Below are 21,275 nucleotides of genomic sequence, written 5' to 3'. Positions count from 1 at the left end.
TGACTGATGGTCGGTCAATCAGTCACTAAGTCTTGGTGTCGAGCCCCACATATTAATTATTACCATTTGACAGTTATGGTCTTGTTTCTGTGGGGCGCCCTCTCTGACAAGAGGACAGGTCTGTCTTTTGTATATGCTGCTGGCCCTTGACAGCGCAGTCTTTCTCGGGTCCGAGTCCCTTTGGACCTGCGACCATATTTTACTTTCTCAGATTTGAGACTTCCCTTTTCGTCGCCTCCTATGACTCGCAGGGTCACAGTGGAGGTATTCAACCCCGCCTCCACACAGGGATGACCAACAACTGATTCTGTCCCTTGCTTATAATATCCCTGCACAGACCATGTAGAAACACTCTGCTTCCATTGTTATAGTCCAACTTTTGAATTATTAAGAATCTGCTGCCTAGCAAGAGGAACATGTTTATCAAGCCTTTGGCCAGAAACGGTCGCTGTTTAGAGTCACTGCATAGCAACAGGTTTATAAGCCACAGTATATTAATATTTTAGTTTCTAGACAGTAGATGAGAAGATAAAGGTTCTGAACTCAATGGCAGCGGCCACTACCTAAATTTAATCTGCTCTTAATCTCCTCATGAATCAAATTTTGATTTGCTACTGTCACTCTCAAATATTCAAACCTGCCCATATATTTAATGAATCTATGAGCTATCTTTATGTTATAATTTTGCCCATCATTTTGATGATGAGACATCAACATAGTTTTCTCTGTATTTACTTCTAGACAAACACCTTACTACAGTTCTTTGGAGTTTCTGTGTTTCTCTTTATGGCGATCACGTATTTGCATCAGCAGTATAGACCAGAAGCTGATATGTCTCATTCAATTTCAATCCTAGCTGGTTTTATTGAACCTTCCTACTAGCATATTCTAAGTAAACTTGAAAAGAAATGGCTACAAACTCTCCTTATTTCAGGCCATTCCAAATAGGAAATGTATCAGCCAAATATTTATCTATACAGATTTCCCTATAGGTTTCATGTAAACATATTTTAATTAGCCTAGCTAGTTCCATGGGTATACCAAATTCAACAAGAATACTGTACAATACTTCCCTGCCAACTGAATCATAAGCTTTTTTAAGTCTATGAATAGCTGAGGTACTGTCTCAGTACATTGATATTTTCTCCATTTCCTCTCAAATGCAAAAAATCTGATCAGTAGTTGATCTGTTACATTAAAGGCCACACTGATGATCCCCAATAATTTTGACTACATATGGGTTTAATCTTGAGAGAATGATATTGTATAAAATTTTGTACAAAGCTGATAACACTGACATGCCTCAATAATTACTACAGTCTGTTTTATTACCCTTCTTTTAAGCAGGCACAATAATAGACTCCTTCCACTGCTGAAGTAATTTCTCCTAATTCCAAACAGAATTAATAGGTTCATAAATATCAGGACACAATGTTACACCTCCTGCTTGAATCTATTCTTCCAGAATCTGATCAAGTTGTGATTTATACTTTTCAACTTCTCAACAGTTATTCCAACCTTAAAAGGACTAGGCTCAGGTATTAAAGGCCCAGCTGTATGTATAAGTATCTACATCTCCATAACATCACTAACACTATGCACATTCAATAGCTGAGACAAGTAATTTTTCCACTTAATCGAAGTGTTGTAGGAATCTACAAGCAGATCACCGTTCTTATCCCCTTCCATGTTATTTCTCAGTTTCTCCTTAAGTTTATATATATTATAATGTCTCCAATGTTTTTGTTTTACTGTGCGTTGCAAGCTCATAATTTTTTCTTTCAGATATTCCCTCTGTTCCTGAAATGTTTACCAACTTCACATCTTACACTGTTCAGGTTATTTCCATTTATTTGGCTCAGATCCTGTAACCAATGCATACGGAGCAAAAGATCTACCCTGAGGCAGCATATTCCTCTGACATGTTGGTAATGATCTACCACACTACATGGCAACACCTTGTAGATCACAGTACTGTCATGAGAATTTCACACTTTACACCCTAGTAATGTCACAAATGGGTCATACGTCTCTCCCTCATATAATACATACCCTTAACCCCAGTGTATGAAGGAATGTGATAGTACAGAAGGGGCGTCTTGGGAGCTGCCTGTCCCACATACTTCAGGTATTCCACTAGCTGATCCACTGTTGCTGGTTTGTTGAATAACTCAGGCAGGCACAGGAGCCCATCAACGCCAAGTCTTTCAGCATGAGCTGCCTGCAGAGCATTATCATTCTAAATCACAGGCCTCAAGCAAAAATTTTCCATGTCCACATTCTCAGTAATATCTTTATGTAGGCAAACAAAATATACATAAGAGATTTCAATGTTAGAGTACATAAAAAAGAAATTGTAATAAAAGTTTAGTGTAGTTATTTCTGATTTTATATGTGTTTTTCACACATATTGCATAAAGTGAGACATCATGTGTCTGTATGTTTCCATTTTCTGCCTTAGTGACTGGATTTCCATGACACGATAGGGTCTACACTACAAGCTGCAGATCAAATTTTGAAAGTGTTCATTTTTTTAAATACTGTCTATATCAGAATAATAAATAAATTACCATCTAAGTACATATATGTAGTTGATTACATGTTGTTAAAACCCCCAACATGTATCAGTATTACACAACCACATATATAAAAATATAAATAAATAAATATAAAAATTAAGAATTTCAAATATATCAGTCATAAATTTCTTATAAAAGGCCAGGGCAAATACAGATATAGGTTGTAGTTATTGTAATTCACTTGATTATGGTGTGTTGTGCTATGATGTATGTTGCTGTCACTCATTTCTTAGGTGTCTGTAAATATTATGTAATATCAGGTAAGGCATATGCTTATTACTGCTGGGTCAAATGAATAAGCAAATTTTTTTATTACTAAAACACAATGCATGTTATCTAAATATTTACCGAATACTGGGCTCTGTGGTTTCATTTCACCTTTTGGTAGGGACGGACTGATGTGTGGGCATGTATGTGGTTGGGTCTGTGTGCGCACATGATCAGGAATTATTTTGCTGCCATAAAGGTTAATGTTGATGTTGTTTCTTTCTTCAGATTTTTGTTCCTGTATTATTTCATCTTGCTTTTGTGCATAAAGATAAAGAAATTTTCCTTTTTATCCATTATTTGATCTTTTTTGCTCAATCTATTTTGTACACAATATCTTCTACTTTATCAGACTGATGAATGTTGGTTAGGATGTGTGCTGTGTACCCTGAATCTTCTTTATTTTATTTTATATTTCTTACTTGTTCTTTGTGTCTGAAGTAAAGTGAATGTCCTGTTTGTCATATGCAGACTTTCTTGCAATTTAGGCACGTAAATTTATACATCCCTGAAGTTTCAAAAATGTCAGTGGTTAATGTTGTGGGGTAGGTTTTTATAGTTTTGCCAGTTTTAAACACTATCCTGATTTCTGTTTTCTTGAATAATTTCATGATAGTATTCTAACGTGTTTTGCTGAGACACTGTTCAGATTGGTAATTGGGTTCATTAACCCCTTAGTTACACTCTCTCTTAATTACACTCAAATGCATATATAGCTATCGCTGATTTACACACACACACACACACACCTCATAATCCACTGTTGCACGCGCACACACCAGTCCTCTCTGGGTAACGTATCTCAACACAGAAATTAGCGCTTCAGATCACTCCAAATATTGTATATAATTAAGGTCTTCAATCATCCTTTAAATGTTCGTAGGTCTTCTATGAACTTCTTGTTGCTGTTACTCTCAAATACGCCCAGATACTCTCCAAATACTGCCAAATACTGACTTCTTAGTCAAGTCAAAGTCAAAGTCACATTGTGACTGACAGTCAGTCAGTCAGTCAGTCAGTATGTCTTGGTGTCGAGCCTCATCTGGAGCTTGTGACCAGATATTTATTACTGTTTGACAGTTACAGTCTTGTTTCTGTGGGGCGCCATCTCTGACGAGAGGACGGGTCTGTCTTTTGTATATGCTGCTGGTCCTTGCCAGTGCAGTCTTTCTCAGGTCCGAGTCCCTTAGTACTTGAGACCATATTTTACTGTCTCAGATTTGAGACTTCCCTTTTCATCACCTTCTACGACTCGCAGGGTCACGGTGGAGGTATTCAACCCTGCCTCCACACAGGTGCTCCTCTGACTCCTTAGTCGAAGTCCAAGTCCAAGTCATATTGCGACTGACGGTCGGTCAGTCAGTCAGTCAGTAAGTGTTGGTGTCGAGCCCCATCTAGGGCTCATGACCAGATATTTATTACTGTTTGGTATTCCAGTTTCTCTTACAAACCCTCAACTGGGCAGGCGGAAAACGTGGCGTGACATCACGGCCTAGCATGGAAGGGGTGTTTACTGCTGCGGATCAACAGGATCGGTGAGGGGGGCACGTGACATCACTTGCAGAAAAGCAGGTTACGTGACTCCTACTCACTACTGCAGTATGACATCATCACACATGCAGGGGAGTCTTGTTTATCGGCTGGCACTTAGAAGCAGGTTGCATAACCTCGTTCCACTGTTGCGTAACTAAGCACCTGATTGTTTATTTAGTCTGTCTTTGTGGTAACTCATTCCACATCCTGTCGCCCAACAACGGGTTGACATGTCACACTATGTATGTAGTTGCCTCAATAAGTGAAGGTAATCTATTCGTATTTTTCTTTCTGAGCCATTTGTTTGTTATGGTACTGTTGATTACTTTTGAATTGGTTGTACATTTGTGTTACTAGTTCTCTGTTGTAACCAGTTTTCTGCTATGGTGATGATGGTGCTGTTTCATTGTGTTTGTTTTCACTGTCTAGGAATTTTAACAACATGTAATTAACACAATGAAATGAAATAGATATACCCAGATGATAATTTACATCTTACTCTACTGTAAATAAAAATTAATTTTGGTCCATATCAATAAAATATATGCCCTAATTTAAATGATGCTCAAATTGAACTGTCTCAACCTTCTTGGAGTTGGTTCCTTTTATAGAAAATATAGCTTTCGCTAACTTTTGACTTCTGTGAACATAATTTCCATCTTAAATGGACCTTATTATCTAGTCACCCTTCTCCCTCACTACACGTTTCAGCTCTATACAGCCATCATCAGGTGTGGTCTATTTAGCTACAATTGTCGCAATGTATGCCAAAGTTATACAGGGTGATTGACAGTTTTACCCAGGCTTATGGTACATATTTCTGGGGTTATTTCCTGCAAAATTTCCTTATAAACTTTTGATCCATTTTCAAGGGAGGGATTGGAGTTTGAGGCCTGGTAGGGTCAAGAATTTTCTCCACTTCACCCAGACCTACTCTGGAGTCCACCCAACCTCCTATCCAATGGGTACTGAGGGCTCTATCCCCAGAAGCAAAGTGGCCTGGGCATAAAGCTGAACACTCACCTCCAGCTAGTGCTGAGGTTAAGAAAATGTGTATCTATAAATTCACTCCTCCATACGCCTTCATGGCATAGTACTTAATTAGTTAGGCACAGAAACAAATTTTTAATACAGTTAATATTTAAAGATATATAATTACCTTGAGTAATTGCTCTTATAGTACTCCTCAAAAAATAATTTGATAAACTGACCAACGACTGCCAGAATAACCAAACAGTCAGTCAGCTGACCTACTAACTAATCTTTATTCGTAAGCTGACCTCATCCTTACCACATAAATATTTAGATTTTGTTGTGTGTGTTTATTGCTACTGAGTGTACTATGTTACTTATCTGCTGATTTTAATTCAATTAGAAATATTATGATAGTTAGCAGTATGAATTTTATGTTACAGGGAACGGAATGTCTTTGACTTTGATTGTAGAGGCATGAAATGTATACAGAATCCCAGTAACACGTGACCACTTGGGAGACAATGAGAAATTTGAAGAATTTATTACATTATTAGAACAGATATTAGAGAAACTGAGGATGGGAAATAGATAGAACTGATTCACGACTGTGTCCATAGTAATCTTTCGTAATAGCATTGTTCAACTTCTGAGTTCTGCCACCAAAGAATTAGTAATAAAGTGGAATTTACCATCTCCTGCACATCTTTCAGGCAAGCACCTCCAACCTGAACCATCAGGATCTGATTTGTCTCTTTCACAGCAGCAGCCCATGCTTCTGTTGTGGCCTTCCTCTCATCCACTGTCATGGACATTCCCTCCCCACTAGTCCCATTTACTGAAATCGTGAGCACAAGACAGATCACATCCATTCAACATCAATAGAGTGTTTCCTAATATCCCCCCGTTTTCATCCAATTCTTTTCTTATCAAAACTGTCCTCTACAAAATGTTTTGTAGTGGACAAAGTGGCACCGGGGCTGTTCTTCCCCTAGAACTCTGTTTCCCACGTCAACTCTCAATCCACCAACTCCTTTACATTTGTGACATGCCACCTGAAAGCCAGGATATCAACGTCAGAGCTGGCGTCCATTGCTGGACAATGGCTCAGTAGTCACGTTTCTGCTACAATAAGAGCAGTGAATGCATTGTCTGGGTGACAATTGTAAACATGTTCATGAAACAATGTGTACATAGGCAGACTGTTACCAAGGAAATGAAAACCAGAACTGTTCAAGGAGGTGCTGCTACCCCAGTCACCTAGCAGGTATAAATGGAGGCCAGTTCGAAAGTCAGACGCCAGAAGCAAGAAGTCAAGACACAGAAGTCAGAGGAAGAAGGCAGAAGTTAAGACAGAAGCAAACTAGCGTGCTCTCAAGAGGCAGAAATTGTTCCAAGCAAGAAGACGTTGAAAACCTTGTTTTCTGTCTTATAGTTAAAGTAATTTGTGTGTATTACAATTTTCTGTAGTTCTGCCAGGTGAACTTGTCCAATAAGTCGATTCATCTAATCTAAAACCCATTAACTTCTTGTCACGTTACCAGGATACGTGACAATACTGAGAATGTAGTGAAAAAACAAACTTAAATCAAGGTACAAGTATTACTAATCCAATGTTATTCTTGTGGGTCAGACTGCTTCAGCAGCACAATTCAATCTTCTGTTTAGGCTGAACTATATTATCATGGCACTGTTTATTGCTGCATTTTTCCTACTGTTCTACAGGTCAGAGGTCAGAGAACCAAGCTGTTGTTATCTGCAGAACAGATTACACAAAAAATTAAACAAACAATTTCCTTCCAGTCATTCCGCTGAATGATTTGCTGCTTGTTTAATAATGTATCAGCTGCAGCACCTAAGGAAATAAAAGGATAATTAAATACAGTGAACTGACAAGTTTAAGTTTCTCAGTTTTTCATCTAATGACACTATCACCACTGACACTACATAGCACTGATTAATGAATATGGAGCAGTTTATGGAATGAGGAATTGTAGGGGAAACCAAATTACTTGGAGAAAACCTGCCACAGTACCATTCTGCCCACCTCAAATCCCACATGAACTGACCTTGGTTCAAACCTGGGCCACCACATTTGAAAGCTGGTGACTAACCACCTGAGTTGTGGCATGGCCTAAGAAGGAAATACCTAGAGGGCTGGCAAAGGAACACTTGTGGCCTACTTAGATGTACTATCCTAGCTTTCACTGCAGTGACTGAGAAAAACTGTAAGCGATTTAACCAGTACTGGAGCTTTCTGTGCCTCATGACCCATTCTGAATTATTGTTTCATAAGACTTGTAGCATACTACACAGTGGCGCACGAAATGATCCAGTATTTAATCTATTAATAAAATCTTTATTTCAATTATTACAATATTTGGAACTACCATACAAAAATAAAGACCACTGCATGGAGATTTATTCTCTGTGAATCAAGTGTTCAATAGGACCACCATTACATCTGGAAACTTCTTCAACACGAGCTGTGATGCTGATTACTCAACGGCACATATCATCAGTTATCTCGTTGCAGGCCTGAATAATTAGTGCTCTCAATTCCATTAATGTTGGCGGCTTTTTCAGAAAAATCTTTTCCTTAAGGAAACCCCAAAGAAAGTCACATGAGTTTAAATCACGACTATTTGGGGACAGTTCTGTCCACATGCAAAACGATCAGGAAATCGGTTTTAGACTGCATGTCAGTTGAAAGTGTCATGCAGAAAGTCCAAAACATTTGCTGTGTATGGCCTGGCTCAATCCTGCATGAACCACTGAGTCTGTAACAGCAAACCTGCAGCAAGAAGGTGAAGCACAAAAGTATTGCCCAATATGCTTATGTAGTGCTCACTGTTCACTGCATCTTCAAAGAAAACTGGCCCTAGCATGACTTGAGACAGCAACCCAAACTGTACTTCTCAGTGCATGATCCACCTTCTCATGCATCACACGTGGGATTCTCTGATGCCCAAAGTCGCAAGTTTTGTTTATTAACCACACCACTGAAGTGGAAGTGTGTCTCATCAGAAAACCAAACATTATAGAACGATACCTCCTTATTCTGAACCAATTCAGCAAATGCCATTCTTTGGTGTTTGTTTTGAACTGTAAATTGAGGCAACACTGTCATTTTGTATGGATACAAACTGAAACCATTTTTTTATATTCGTAGCAGCGATCATCTGGATACCCCTACATGTGCTGCAGCCTTCCTTGCTGATTTACTGTGTCTTCTTTGCAGCACCATTCTGGCAGCCTCAACGTTATCTGGAGAACGTACAGATGAATGCAGGCGATGTTTCTTCTCCAACTCTGATACATCATTATTAAACTGATTATAAAGTTTATCAATTGTTCTGAATGACGGAGCCAATCGCGTTTTAAAATGGGCATGAAACTGCCTGTGTGTGACCACAACACCTCTTATTTCAGTAAAGAACAACACTTTTTATGTGTTGCTCCACAAACAGTCCTCCTTTCTCAGTTATCTCCTTTAAACTGGCGCATGAGCAGGAAGAGCGCACGAAGGAAGAGTAAAAACTGATCTGCAAAATCTATTGTGTTATTACGTTACAAAACATCGTTCATTGTATAGTTGAATAATTACTTAAAAAAAAGAGAGTAAAGGTGTCCCTGTAAGAGGCAGTGGAGGCCCATAGGGTTGTGAGACGCAGAGGCTCCCACATTTTCTGTAGGCAATCAGCTCACAGATGGCAGTAAAGTTGTCAGCCTTATGTGCCGGCTGCCCTTTAGGCCCCAGGAAGATTCCTGGTATTCATTCCCGTTAGAGGCTGAGTCGACTGCAGGACCATAGTGAGGCTGGGTGGATTAGGCAAATTGGAAAAAAAAAAAAATCACCTGACCAGGACTTGAACCCGTGACCTTCTGGCTTGTAGCACAGTGCCTGAACCAACTACGCTACCGCTTGCCCCCGTGAACAAAACATGAGGCTGAATAATATTTTAAAGACATGCGAAAATGCGTGTGAAATAAACCTGACTGGGATTTACTGCCCCAGTAAGCAGNATATATATATATATATATACCCACACATATGATTACATAAAAAAATACTCCACGGCTTGAGCCTGCAGGCGAACTATACCGACCGAGCGACCGCCACTTGTCGGTGAAGGTCTCTGTGGTCTAGTGGTCAGAGTTCCTGGCTACAGATCCAGAGGTCCAGGGTTCGATTCCTGGCGCTACCAGATTTTCTGAGAAGTAGTGGGTCTGGGACGTGGTTCACTCAGCCTCGTGAAGATAACTGAGGAGCTATTTCAAGGAAATAGCGGCTCCGGTCTAGAAAACCGAAAATAACGGCCGTGGGGATTCGTTGCGCTGACCACACGACACCCTCTATCCGCTAAAGTTGACATATGTGTATATTTACTAAATCAAATACTTGATCATTTCGTTCGTCATCCTGTATGCACAATAGATAACATACAGTGTGTCTGAATGAAAGGTCTTCAAAATAATATAATTATATATCAGAAAGGATTTATTATACACATTTATGGGTTACACCATTACAAAGGGAAACTATCAAAGTTCTCTTCTCTGAGTATATAACTTTCTCAATAAATTTCAATATGGGCTACCTTGGTGGCACGCCAAATATCCAGGAGATATTCGACCTCGTTTCACGTTGTCTGAAGCAGTTTGGTGTTACCATAGCCACAGTGTCCCATATGCGTGCTTTCAGGTGTTGAAGGTCATTGATCTTAACCTGGTAAACAATGTTCTTCACATAATCCCACATGAAAAAATCCAATGGCGTTAAATCTGGCGACCTAGGAGGCCAAGCGATTGGTCCACTTCAGCCAATCCATCTCTCTGCCCAGGTGATTTCTAATATGGCGGCGCCCCATCTTGTTGGAGCATAGTTTGAGGTGATAATTGAGGCAGCACATACTGCTCCAGCATGTTCAAGTACGAACGTCCAGTCACAGCCTTTCCATGAGAAAAATGGTCCAATTAACTTGTCGTGCATTAAGCTGGCCCACACGTTCACTTTGTGACTGCCTCTCTCCAATTTACATGTGACATGTGGATTCTGACTGCCCCAAATCCTGCAGTTGTATCTGTTTACACCTCCACTGACATGGGACTTCGCCTCATCAGAGAATCACACTTGGCAGAGGAAATTGGGCGACCCATCAATTCTTTTTAGCATGTCCACAGTGAAGTTTGTGGGTGCTACTTGGTCATTCGGTTTTAGTGCATGAACCATTTGAATCTATGGGCTAGTATAGCGTAGTCCGTATAAAGACTAGCTATGGACTAGACAACCTAGGAGTTGGAGTTCGAGTATCAGCAGGGTTAAGAATTTTCTCCACATCGTCCAGATCAGCTCTAAGGTCAACCCAACTGCCTATCCAGCTGGTATTGGGAGCTCTTTCCCCAGCAGCAAATTGGCCGGGGCGTGAAGCTGACCACTTACCTACTTACCTTACTTACTTAGTGCCGGGGTCAAGAAAATATGGATCTATAAATCCACTCCCCAATATGCCTTCATGCTGTACTGCTTAGGGACAATTTTACATTATCACTTGAATCTTGTACCCTCTCAGGCAGTGTCTTTTGTGTAGCACATCATGCACTGTTGAACATGGAATTTGTAACTGCAAGCTAGCAGCATGAATTGATTTGTGCGGACTTCGCTGAAATGTTTCTCTAATGCTACTGACATTTTCTTCAGACGTCCGTGTCTTTCCAGGAGATTTTACATGCAACAGACTCTCTGTAGGCCTCAGTTTGTTATCCCAGAACGGAATGCTTTTCCGTGTAGGAGGCTGACGTCCATATTGTGTTCTAAAACAACGCTGGGCAGCTGTAAGAGATTGCAACTCTGTTGGCCACAACACGCATTTAACCTGTTCATGCTCTGTAGATATCGTTACTGTGCTCGCCGAAGATAATTAGCTGACGCATGCGCCCAAGCTGGGCATGAATAAAAAAAAACTTCCACAGTTTTCTTTTCTGATGACATAAACCGGATACGTGTATGTCAATTAGTTCCCAAGATTTTTTTTTGGATACCTTTCATCTGGACACCCTGTAATATGTCTGATTCTCCTTACCATTATACAACACTCTCACTAAGGAAGCATAATGTTCCTGATTACATTTCTGTGTAAATATGACTTCTACCTTGTACTCTGTACTGTTGACAAATTACATTATAATGAAAGGAAACTCACCCAAAACTGCATTAATTCCTACACTTGACAAATACTTTGCATATTTTGGAATAATATCCAGCTGTATGCTGAAAGACCTGAAAATTGAAGTGTTACCTCAAATAGTATAAACACACTGAAACTCATTACTGTTAGTAGTGAAGCTGAGTCCCAGATGCACGAGATGGGTTAATAGTACATAAACACAGGACCAATTTGATGACTAAGAAAACAATAACTTAATTATAAATATTTCATTGTATTTATGAATTACATACCTATCATTTGCGTATGGAGTCAGAACAGGTGCCATCAGACCTCGAAATACAAATTTCTATAAGAGAAAATTAATTTTCTTAAAAGATGGATAAAAAATACAGTAAAAGTGAACTTGGTAAAAACTTACAGTGATGAACGCTAACATGTAGGGACAGCCTGGACTTATGACTTATGTGTCATCCAGTGATCCAAACATAACACAGTGTTCTAGAAACTGGATCTCATTTTTCTCAGGTAAAAAGGTAAGGGCCTCATCTACTCAGTTGTGTCTGTCAGAGTGAGTAACTCAATCACTGGACATGTTAATAAACGTTCTAACAGTCCCAACTGAAGTATACCTCCCTATATTTCACCTAAGAATGGAAGCAGGCATTTTTCAAAATGACGCATTCTGTTCAGAATGCTAGGTGATGGACAAAATCCAAAACTCAGTAATGCTAAGTGTAATATGCAATCATGATAATCCTTTAAAACTGTGGAAGTTTAAGTATGTTGGCAGTCATAAGTATCCAATTGGCTTTACTTTTGCCAAAGCATCCTGTTCAAAGACTTCTTTTGTGATTTCTTGAGATGGATATAAGAAATGTAAAGTCCTGACATAAATTTCAAAAGCATCCTAAATTGAGGGGCAATTTATTGTATTGAATGCAGGCGGTCAAAGGGTTGCAATATGAATAATAATGTGACGAATATGACCATTTATTATGCAACAGTTCGGAAATCCCCGCGTGAAAGCCAGAATAGTGAAACCAAAGTGTTGCTATGAAATTAGCACAGGGTTCCCGCAGCAACAAATAAGTAAGCAATAATGCGAGCTGTTGGAATTGATCTCCAGGGCCCGGATTTTGATGACCTGAAAATATTTAAAAAATGACCTATAAAATGACCGAAAAAATCCAGAATTGTAGGTATTAGAGGACAGGACGTTTCGAAAACTGGTTCTGTTTCCATCTTCAGGTGAGAAAGGAAGACACCTAATCAGTTGGCCCCTTAGAAAGAGCCAATCTCAATCACTGGACCAGGACGTCGTGTTCTCTATTACCTAGAATTCTGGACGATGGAAAAAGTCCAAAACGCCAGTAATTCTGTGTGTCATCCACCATTGTCAGAACCCTTTAGAATCTACTTGATATAAAATTGGTCATGACCACGTCCACACTTTTTCCAGTCATTACTTATAATCATCTTACCACTTACGATATAAACGGCCTTTTCACATTATGTCATATTTCTGGAGAGCCATACCCTCTGACAAATCGTGAACAAAATGTACAAAGGGACTGGGAGCTAAAGCTGAAGCATGTATAAGAAACTGTCATTACCTTGCCTGAATTTCACGTCAGTTTCCATTACATACATTAACCTCCTTCAAAATGAAATACCTATTTACTCTTTTGGTTACAATAAATGTTCCTCACCTTCAATCTGGCCTAAACATGTGTACAGGGTATAATTAAAATTTAAGACTAAACCTTACATGTATTCCTCTAATCAGTTCCTTTGCACTTTTAGGTTGAATTGAGAAATTTTAGCAATGCCTTCTTTATGGATACTGATAACTGCCAATGCCAATGACAATACTTGGAGTTATTAAAGTAGGTTTCTACTCATATGAGGGTATTAATGTAGTGTTCAGATTCTACTGTTGACACTGGGATTGTCAGAATAATGTTCAACAGCTCTGAAATCTTCCTTTGTATTGCCTGCAGTCAAGATGGTGCTCATCTAAAATGCTATCCAAGTTTGCAACATCTGACAGCAAATCCAAGAAAACACTATAATTATAAGAGGCATCAGCTTAATAATGCTCTCAGCAGCAGCTTATGCATATACAAAACTGAATGCCCACTATCTCTATTCATATGAACTTCTTCACTATGGTGCTGAACAGAACTGACACTGAGTTATGCAAAAATATTCACAGGACATAAGCTTCTTAATTTAACGTGACTGTTGATACGGAAATCTGATAATTCATGCTTTCTCACCTGCTTGAATAAGTGCTTCATAGCATTAATGATCCACACTAATCCAACCAATACTATTGTCATACAGACGACATAAAAGAGGAAAAAAAATTGATAATTCATTTTCTTTATTCACCTTTATAAAACTCTTCTTAAAAATCATGAAGTTGAGAACAACCTAGCATGCCTATGCTCCTAATGTGACTTTCATTCAGAGATACTGGGTTTTCGGACTTTGTCCATCGTCCGGATTCTAAATAACTAAGAAAAATGATGGACAAAGTCCAAAAATCCAGTATCTCTGTGTGTTATACACCATCGTCAGAACCCTATAGTATCTACGTGACTTTCATTGTTTTTCACCCTTCAGCCCACACCCCAAATTTTGAATAACAAGCTTTCATTTTAGAAGTGCCCTATCCTACAACCCTTAACAGCAGGTATAAACAAGGATGTCTGACTTGACATTTGGACTCCAATCTGAGTAAGGCTACTTTGTGGAGCCAGTACCATCTTCTATCCTGAAGATGCTGGCAGCAGCATGCTTCCTCAAAACACTGCTAACCATCTACCAGACTATATGGTATCACATCCTAGACAATTGTAACCTTCACCTAGTGAAATTTTCTCTCAGCAACTACAACTGGTTATGGTCACTCAGTCATGGAGCTGAGCCCTTCCTGAGAAGCCGCCAACTGTGTAACTACTCAAGAACTTCCAAGCATTTTATAGAATCCAAAGGTTCATTACCATGTACACAGGAGCCCTCCACTGGTCCCTATCCTGAGCCAGATAATCGAATCCATACCATCCATCCTATTTGTCTTCCATTTTAACACTTTGCGGACCGGCAATTTAAATATTTAAATCACCCTGGGGACCAGCATTTTTATACCTACTACCCTAACTTGTGCACTGTTCAGTTTAAAAATTAATATAAAATCTCCTAATTAATTTTATGAACTAAAATTTTTGGAGAATACTTACCAATGCTCCTAGAAGTGCTTGAGAGTGTAATATTTCTGGAAACATTCCCCTTTGTGAAGTGGCATTACACACTTGCAAATGTAGACAGTCATAGTCCTTTTTTTGTGAACTGTGCAAACATGGCATTGCCTAGAAGGATGCTTCCCCTTTGAATGTTCACTCTTCATAATTTTCACGAGGGTATGTTTCCGCATATCACCCAAGAGTCACCTGGAGGTCTCCACATGAGGCCTGCGTGGGGTGGGAGTTGATGGGCTAGGTCGCACTAAGTCTGCCTGACTCTGGTTCTGCCACCACCATCTGGTCTCTAGCTCAAGCCTTTACCACTTTCATCAGAAATGCTTTGTATTTCAATTTTTAATCAGGGTTTAGATTTTTGTAAATGAAAAAAAAAAATTGAAAATATCACAATTTATAAGCCACAAGGCAACTTTCACTTTTATTATCTGTGGCCACAATTCTTTGTTGACCCGTCACTTCCACTGTGTGAGTCACTAATCACTACTCCCTCACAAGGCACGTCAGATAGCTCATCGGAAAACAAGTCAGAGAGATTGCTTTGCCTTCATATTCCCCTCTACTAACTTCCTGCCTGGTACATAAACAGCTGGAAGGGGCAAAAGTTTACTTTCTTTTGGAGTAGGGACCCTAGCCAGCCAGGTCAAGTTACTGAGTATCTAGCATACATTCCAAAGATTTATTACACAGTATTCATTGCAGCTGCATGGCGCCAGAGGAAGGTATAGTGTGTTACAACCTAATGTGTCCTAAAAGCCTGATATCATGCGACCGGTCCGCCACGTTTAAAAGCGAAAAGCCTGATATCATGCGCCCGGTCCGCAAAGTGTTAACATTGTCCACCCACACACCTTGGTCTTCTCAGTGGTCTCTTTCCTTCTGGCTTTCCCACCAATATCCCATATGCATTCCTCTTCTGGCCCCATTCATCCTACATGCCCTGCCCACCTCATCCTCCTTGACTTGATCATTGGAGAAGAGTACAAGCTATGAAGCTCCTCATTATGCAGTACTGTAATTTTCCAGAACTTGCCAATACTGTTTTATTTCTGAGGAGGGTATCCACAAAGTACTGAAATTTGATAAAAGTCGTTACAATCGTTTTCGGGAAAATCGCGATTTTTAGTTGGTAGCCCATAGGAAGGACCCCTATTTTGGGGGATGGGGCCTTCATATTCACCGGGCATCGACCTATGATACATGAACTCTTAAATGCCGAATATGAATAAAATCCGTACAATTAGTCAAGCGTCCGTGAAGAGCACGCGCAGTAAGGCAAATTCGAGAAATTACCTGCTAAAAACATGTAAATCTGTCAAAACTCTTGGCACAGATTTTACCACCACTATAGTATTTCATATTACGGAGGAGGGAAGAGACCTCAGAGATGAACCTGTGAAGATCATTAGTACTAATACAATGAAGATACGAAAGGGAAGCTTAATATTAAAATATACTATCGAAAGTATTGGATAATAAACAATCAACTGCTATGGACATGAGTTGAGGGCGGATCCGAATACCATATACAAGTGTAAGCCTACACACGGGCAGAAAAACTAAATATAATGAAATAAAAAAAAATTAAGAGTTACAACAAAATGAATGGCCTTACCCGTGGAGACACTTATGAAGATGAGACTAATTAATATGAAGGATTCTACATTGCACCATAATATATTTTTAATGTCACCAAAATACGAGTGTGATAAGCTAAGGATACTGCACGGTAACTGTGTAAACTGGAATTTAAACGTATCACTGGGCGTTTTTGCCAAACAAGTATAACAGTCACGCAACTTGAATGAACATACTCTACGTCTAGCTCACCATTGTTTCTACTTTCATGAACTGCAGGAGTAACAGATTTCAAGTCTTCGGCTCAGTTTTATAATCAGTTCTGATCTTTCGGATGTAGTAAAACGTAGTTCTCTTCCGTTCTGTTTCTGGGCTGCAACTCTGCGTTGCTACGTGTTTTACCACCAACTCTCTGCCCGTTGCTATCATCGCTATGGTCGCTATCGTCGCTATGATTGTGTATTAATTCAGAGCTCCTGCTTTCGCAGTTCAGAGCGTTCAGAGCTTCAGAGTCTTCAGAGTGTTCAGATACGACGACGGTGAGCGATAGGTAGTATAAATAGACTGTAAGTTAATTTCTGCGTATATCGTAATTACTGAGTTTGTAATTTCTATTTAGGCTTCATATGTTTTCGATCTTGATATTTTGCATCCTCGTTTTATTGGCGATATTCTGTGAAAGAGCAAGCAAAACATCGCTATTTTGACTTAATTTTCAGTTCCGGTTCCTTGCTGCGAGTATGAAAAATTTGTGAACCAAAATCAATTAGAACAGCCAAATACCTCCTACGGTATCCTGTTATCCTGATGCACGACAGACATTTTCCTGGCCTCTCGCGTCATTTCTGAAGCAAGGTTGAGTACTGACATCTCGTGGACATCGCGTGATTCACCGNCTTTTCAGATGATGAAATGCTTGTGTTGCAAGCAATGATTTCATTTTTGTATTTTGAATGTTCTCGCTCTGTATAAGTCTCTGAAAATATTCGAAATGTTTACTCCCCAAATATTTTATCAGCTAATCTCTGCCGGTCAACTAAATGAGCTGTGAAATTCGCAATCGTCTCTAAATTGTCACACTATGTAACGCCCCCTCGATTCTCGTTTAGTAGTTCAATCTCGCAGAGAGCGAGATCATGAGCGTCGTGAGTGGTCATGAGCATGAGCATCGATGAATTTATGAAGGTTATGGTCATTGTTTATGAATGCTCAACTTTGTAGCAAACGATAGCAGGCGCAAGAAGGTGGTGTTGAAGTCAATGAATTGGTCGTGTAATGAAAATTGTAGTTATACGAAATGAATGTTATATACGTGCATATCTGGAAGCGTTGGCTTTTTCAGTGTAGGCAAAAATTTTAAAAAATATTGGAGTGTAGTGTTTACCTAAGAATTAAAAATCTGGTAGAATAACGTTATCACAGATGAGTTGTATGGCAAGATATTTTAAAATCATGAAGATCATGAAGGTCGTGAGTGTACCCTGAGGTCGAAGCCGACTCTATTTATGTGCAATAATAACCATAAAAGTTTTAAATTGTATAGGTACTAATTGTTATGACAGTGTAAGATGACTTCTGTGATTGATAGCCCAGCTACAGTTGTTAGCGGCGAAGATTTGCGGTGTTTTGTCTGTGATGTTGCTGTAGCTGGAAGATTCTATACACTAGCAACATGTCGCACCCAGAGCACCAAAATACGGCTTATAGAAAAACTAGGCCAGCTCGTTGGAGAAAGGTATGCGAAACAAATGTATAGTATTCACCAGAGTTCAGAATACGGTGGCCGTTGTGTGTAAAACACTGTTGCTCTGAGAATATCCGTTTATGTAGGAAAAACGTGGGTCAGCGAATTTTAATCAATTTCCTTTGGGGAATAATTACGTTATACGATTTTATTCGTTTGGTTGGGTTGGTCGGTTTAAGGCATATGGTATTCTTCCTGTTCCTTCAAATGTACATTTTCTCATTACTGTGTTGGGAGTTCATGTTGCAGACATTTCCAGGCATCTCACATGCAGTGACCACTGTAATCTGAACTTGTGTCAAAATATTTTTATTCCTGTGCTCCCATTGCATGAATTACCTTTGCTGGCTGTACTTTGAGCAATATTACATGGAATTTGCAGTTGCAGACCAGGCGGGGTTAACGTGGTTGGCCAATGGCTAGCAACCTCATCTTGTGGCCTCTTATGAATACTGCAGTAAATATTTGGGTTCTCTGAAATTCAAAGAATTTCTTGACTATCACTTTTTTTAAGATTGACTGCATTGCAGACATCAGCCTGGTAAATACGCTTCCTCTCTCTTTAAAGTTACATTTTCTTGCTATTGTGTTGGAAGTCCATGTTGCAGACATTTCCACTGTGAACCATATTACACTAATATTTTTGTTCCTGTACCTTGTTTGTTGAGTAATTTTTAGCAGATATATTCTATGGAAAAAGCAGGCACAGATGCCTGCCAAGGAATGGTCCTCTATCCTAGGGGATGGGTGGTGTCTAATAATTTCAGACTTGGTGGTCTCTTGAACATTTCAGTGAGTTTTTTAGTTATATGAAGGGTAAGGAATTTTTTGACTGCCTGAGTGACTGTCACTTTTAAGGAATAACTTCTGTGTAGAGGTGGCTAATTTGGAAAGGTAGATAATAGGGGAACACTGGAATATGGTAACCAAGAATATAAAAATTTCTGACTTAGGACCATTGATGTCATAGGTAATTATGGGAAATCTCCAAAATAGAGGTTATGATTTTGGCCTCTCTAAGCTAAGCAAAACCCCTTTATATGAATTAATGGAGCTCACTCACCAAATATTTTAGGGCTTGAAACTAAGGAAGTCTGTCCTTGTAATGGAATATACCAGTGAGATAATCCCCCATCTTATGTGCAACACTACATCCCACATAACCTATCACCTTTACAAGTTAAAAAACAAAAACTTTGTGGCTTTAGTCTGCAAGTGAACTGTACCAATTGAGCGACCGCTGCTTGTCAGCGAAGGTAGTTCCAACTTTAGCAGATATAGGGTGTCACCTGGCCAGCACAATGGATCTCCATGGCCATTAATCTCGGCTTTCTAGACTGAAGCTGCTACTTTTCCATTCAGGTAGCTCCACAGTTATCCTCGCGAGGCTGAGTGGACCTTGTTCCAGACCCACTACTTCTCAGAGAATCTGGTGGCACCAGAATTGAGCCTGGGACCTCTGGATCTGTAGCTAGGAACTCTGACCAGTAGACCACAGAGGTGGTCCCTTTACAAGTTTAAAAGTTTTTTGATGTTTTAAAATGCACTTCATGTTTCAGCCAACCTAGCCATCATCAGGTGTTAAAAATATGTCTAGCTGTCATGTTGGCCGAAACATGTAGTGCATTTTAAAACATCAGAAAACTTCTAAACTTGTAAAGGTGATAAGTTTTGTGGAACATAATGTTGCACGTAAGACAGTGAATGATCGATGTAAGTGAAAAGTGCATCAGGATGCTACAATACGATACCACTGAGATAAGTTGATGCTTTTGTAGTTATGTAATTGAAATTCATGTAGTTTACACAGTAGTGTAAATATTGAAGTATATATCTATTGGAAATACAAAAAATCAGATCCTGATTCAGTACATGTCCACAAATGATAAGACAGAACTGCAGTATTGCTTTTTGTGGTACAGGTTTATTTTCACTGCAAAGTATTTTCTCCTGATATGAGCCATTCATTGTCAAGTTCTGAAAACATGTGATTTTTCACGTGTTTTAATCAGTGTGCTACATAATAGAATTCTCAATTCTTGTGTGACAGGTATATGGTTGTCATATCAGAAGATGATATCATTTGTCGTGGATGTGCCAATCTCATGAATACATTGGATCGGCTGGAGACAGAGATGGGTTCAGTACGGAATGTTGTCCTCCGCTTCTTGGAAAAAAAGTATGCTTTGGAAGAAGGAGAACTGTTGAATAACAAGACAACAGTTTCCTGTCCACCTCCACAAATAATGTCCCACAACACATCACTTATTCCAGGTCAGTAGGCTTCCTGCAGGGAGAGCATTCATTGAACTTTGCTTCTTTCTTCTCTGTGAACTTTAGTGGATAGGAGAATGAAGATTCGGGCAATATGTTCTTTATAAATATATGGTATGTATCTCCCAAACCACATGGTGTCACGTCCCGGAATACTGTGATCAGAAAATTCACTAATATGTATGTGAAAATATATACAAAGTATTGCTGAATGTATATATAAATATAGCTAGATTCTAAAGGGTTCTGACGATGGAAAAATTAAAAACACCTAGTAATTCGGTATAAATACAGCTGTGTACAAATTACATGTATACATGTAACTCATACACTTCGCACTTATCCAACAGAGTGTGAGTGCCATTTCATGGTGCCATGTTGGTTCCTTTGTCTTTATGTATGCACATAATAGTGTCTCATCAGATAAAGAGAATTTTTTTGTGACACTTGATGCTGATTCTACAGTGCGTACAATCAAGTGCGCGCCGCGGCTGCAATTTGCCGTGAGTCATACCACCGCAGAACGGATGCAACTCCTCCCCGCGACTGCAGTGCCGTTCCCCGATAGCGTGAGTGTAGTGGTGTCGCTGAGTCTCCGTCCATCAGTTGCTCTACATGCACACATTTATAAGAATACAGTAAAAAGATAACTTACCGTGGTTTATAACAGGTGCTGAAAGTGACCTCCTTCTGCTTGCAAACATGCCGCGCATCTCACAAATAAATTACGCGACACTCTCTGCAGTTCGTTGACGGTAATTGAATGAATTACGCGTGTAATTTCATTTTGAAGACTATCAATGCTGCGGGGATTATTTTTGTAGACTTTTTGCTTCAGGTTGCCCCAAAGATAATAATCAGAAATACTGAGATCTGGGGATCTGGGAGGCCACAG

The 21,275-nt window shown here is 39.5% G+C and overlaps 2 protein-coding genes across 7 annotated transcripts in view; one reads left to right on the top strand and one right to left on the bottom strand.

The window, feature by feature from the left end:
- Positions 1 to 17,222, bottom strand: part of LOC111866135 (N-acetylneuraminate lyase) — a 27,359-nt gene extending 10,137 nt beyond the window's left edge. The window contains exons 1-5 of one of the 6 annotated variants that reach the window (XM_023854785.2): positions 17,146 to 17,222; positions 11,812 to 11,867; positions 11,555 to 11,631; positions 6,044 to 6,189; positions 2,053 to 2,221 (exon numbers count right to left, since the gene is read on the bottom strand). In XM_023854785.2, coding sequence (XP_023710553.1) covers positions 2,053 to 2,221; positions 6,044 to 6,189; positions 11,555 to 11,631; positions 11,812 to 11,846 — 427 coding nt within the window. In that variant the 5' untranslated portion in view covers positions 11,847 to 11,867; positions 17,146 to 17,222. The other 5 variants (XM_023854783.1, XM_023854784.1, XM_023854786.1 and 2 more) reach the window with 5 other exon arrangements.
- Positions 16,818 to 21,275, top strand: part of LOC111866137 — a 21,573-nt gene continuing 17,115 nt past the window's right edge. The window contains exons 1-3 of the mRNA XM_023854791.1: positions 16,818 to 16,912; positions 17,951 to 18,097; positions 20,157 to 20,380. Coding sequence (XP_023710559.1) covers positions 20,161 to 20,380 — 220 coding nt within the window. The 5' untranslated portion in view covers positions 16,818 to 16,912; positions 17,951 to 18,097; positions 20,157 to 20,160. The remainder of the gene's footprint in view (positions 16,913 to 17,950; positions 18,098 to 20,156; positions 20,381 to 21,275) is intronic.

This window comes from Cryptotermes secundus, unplaced genomic scaffold, assembly GCF_002891405.2.
Source record: "Cryptotermes secundus unplaced genomic scaffold, Csec_1.0 scaffold318, whole genome shotgun sequence".
NCBI lineage: Eukaryota > Metazoa > Arthropoda > Insecta > Blattodea > Kalotermitidae > Cryptotermes > Cryptotermes secundus.
This window is presented reverse-complemented; position numbering and strand designations above follow the sequence as displayed.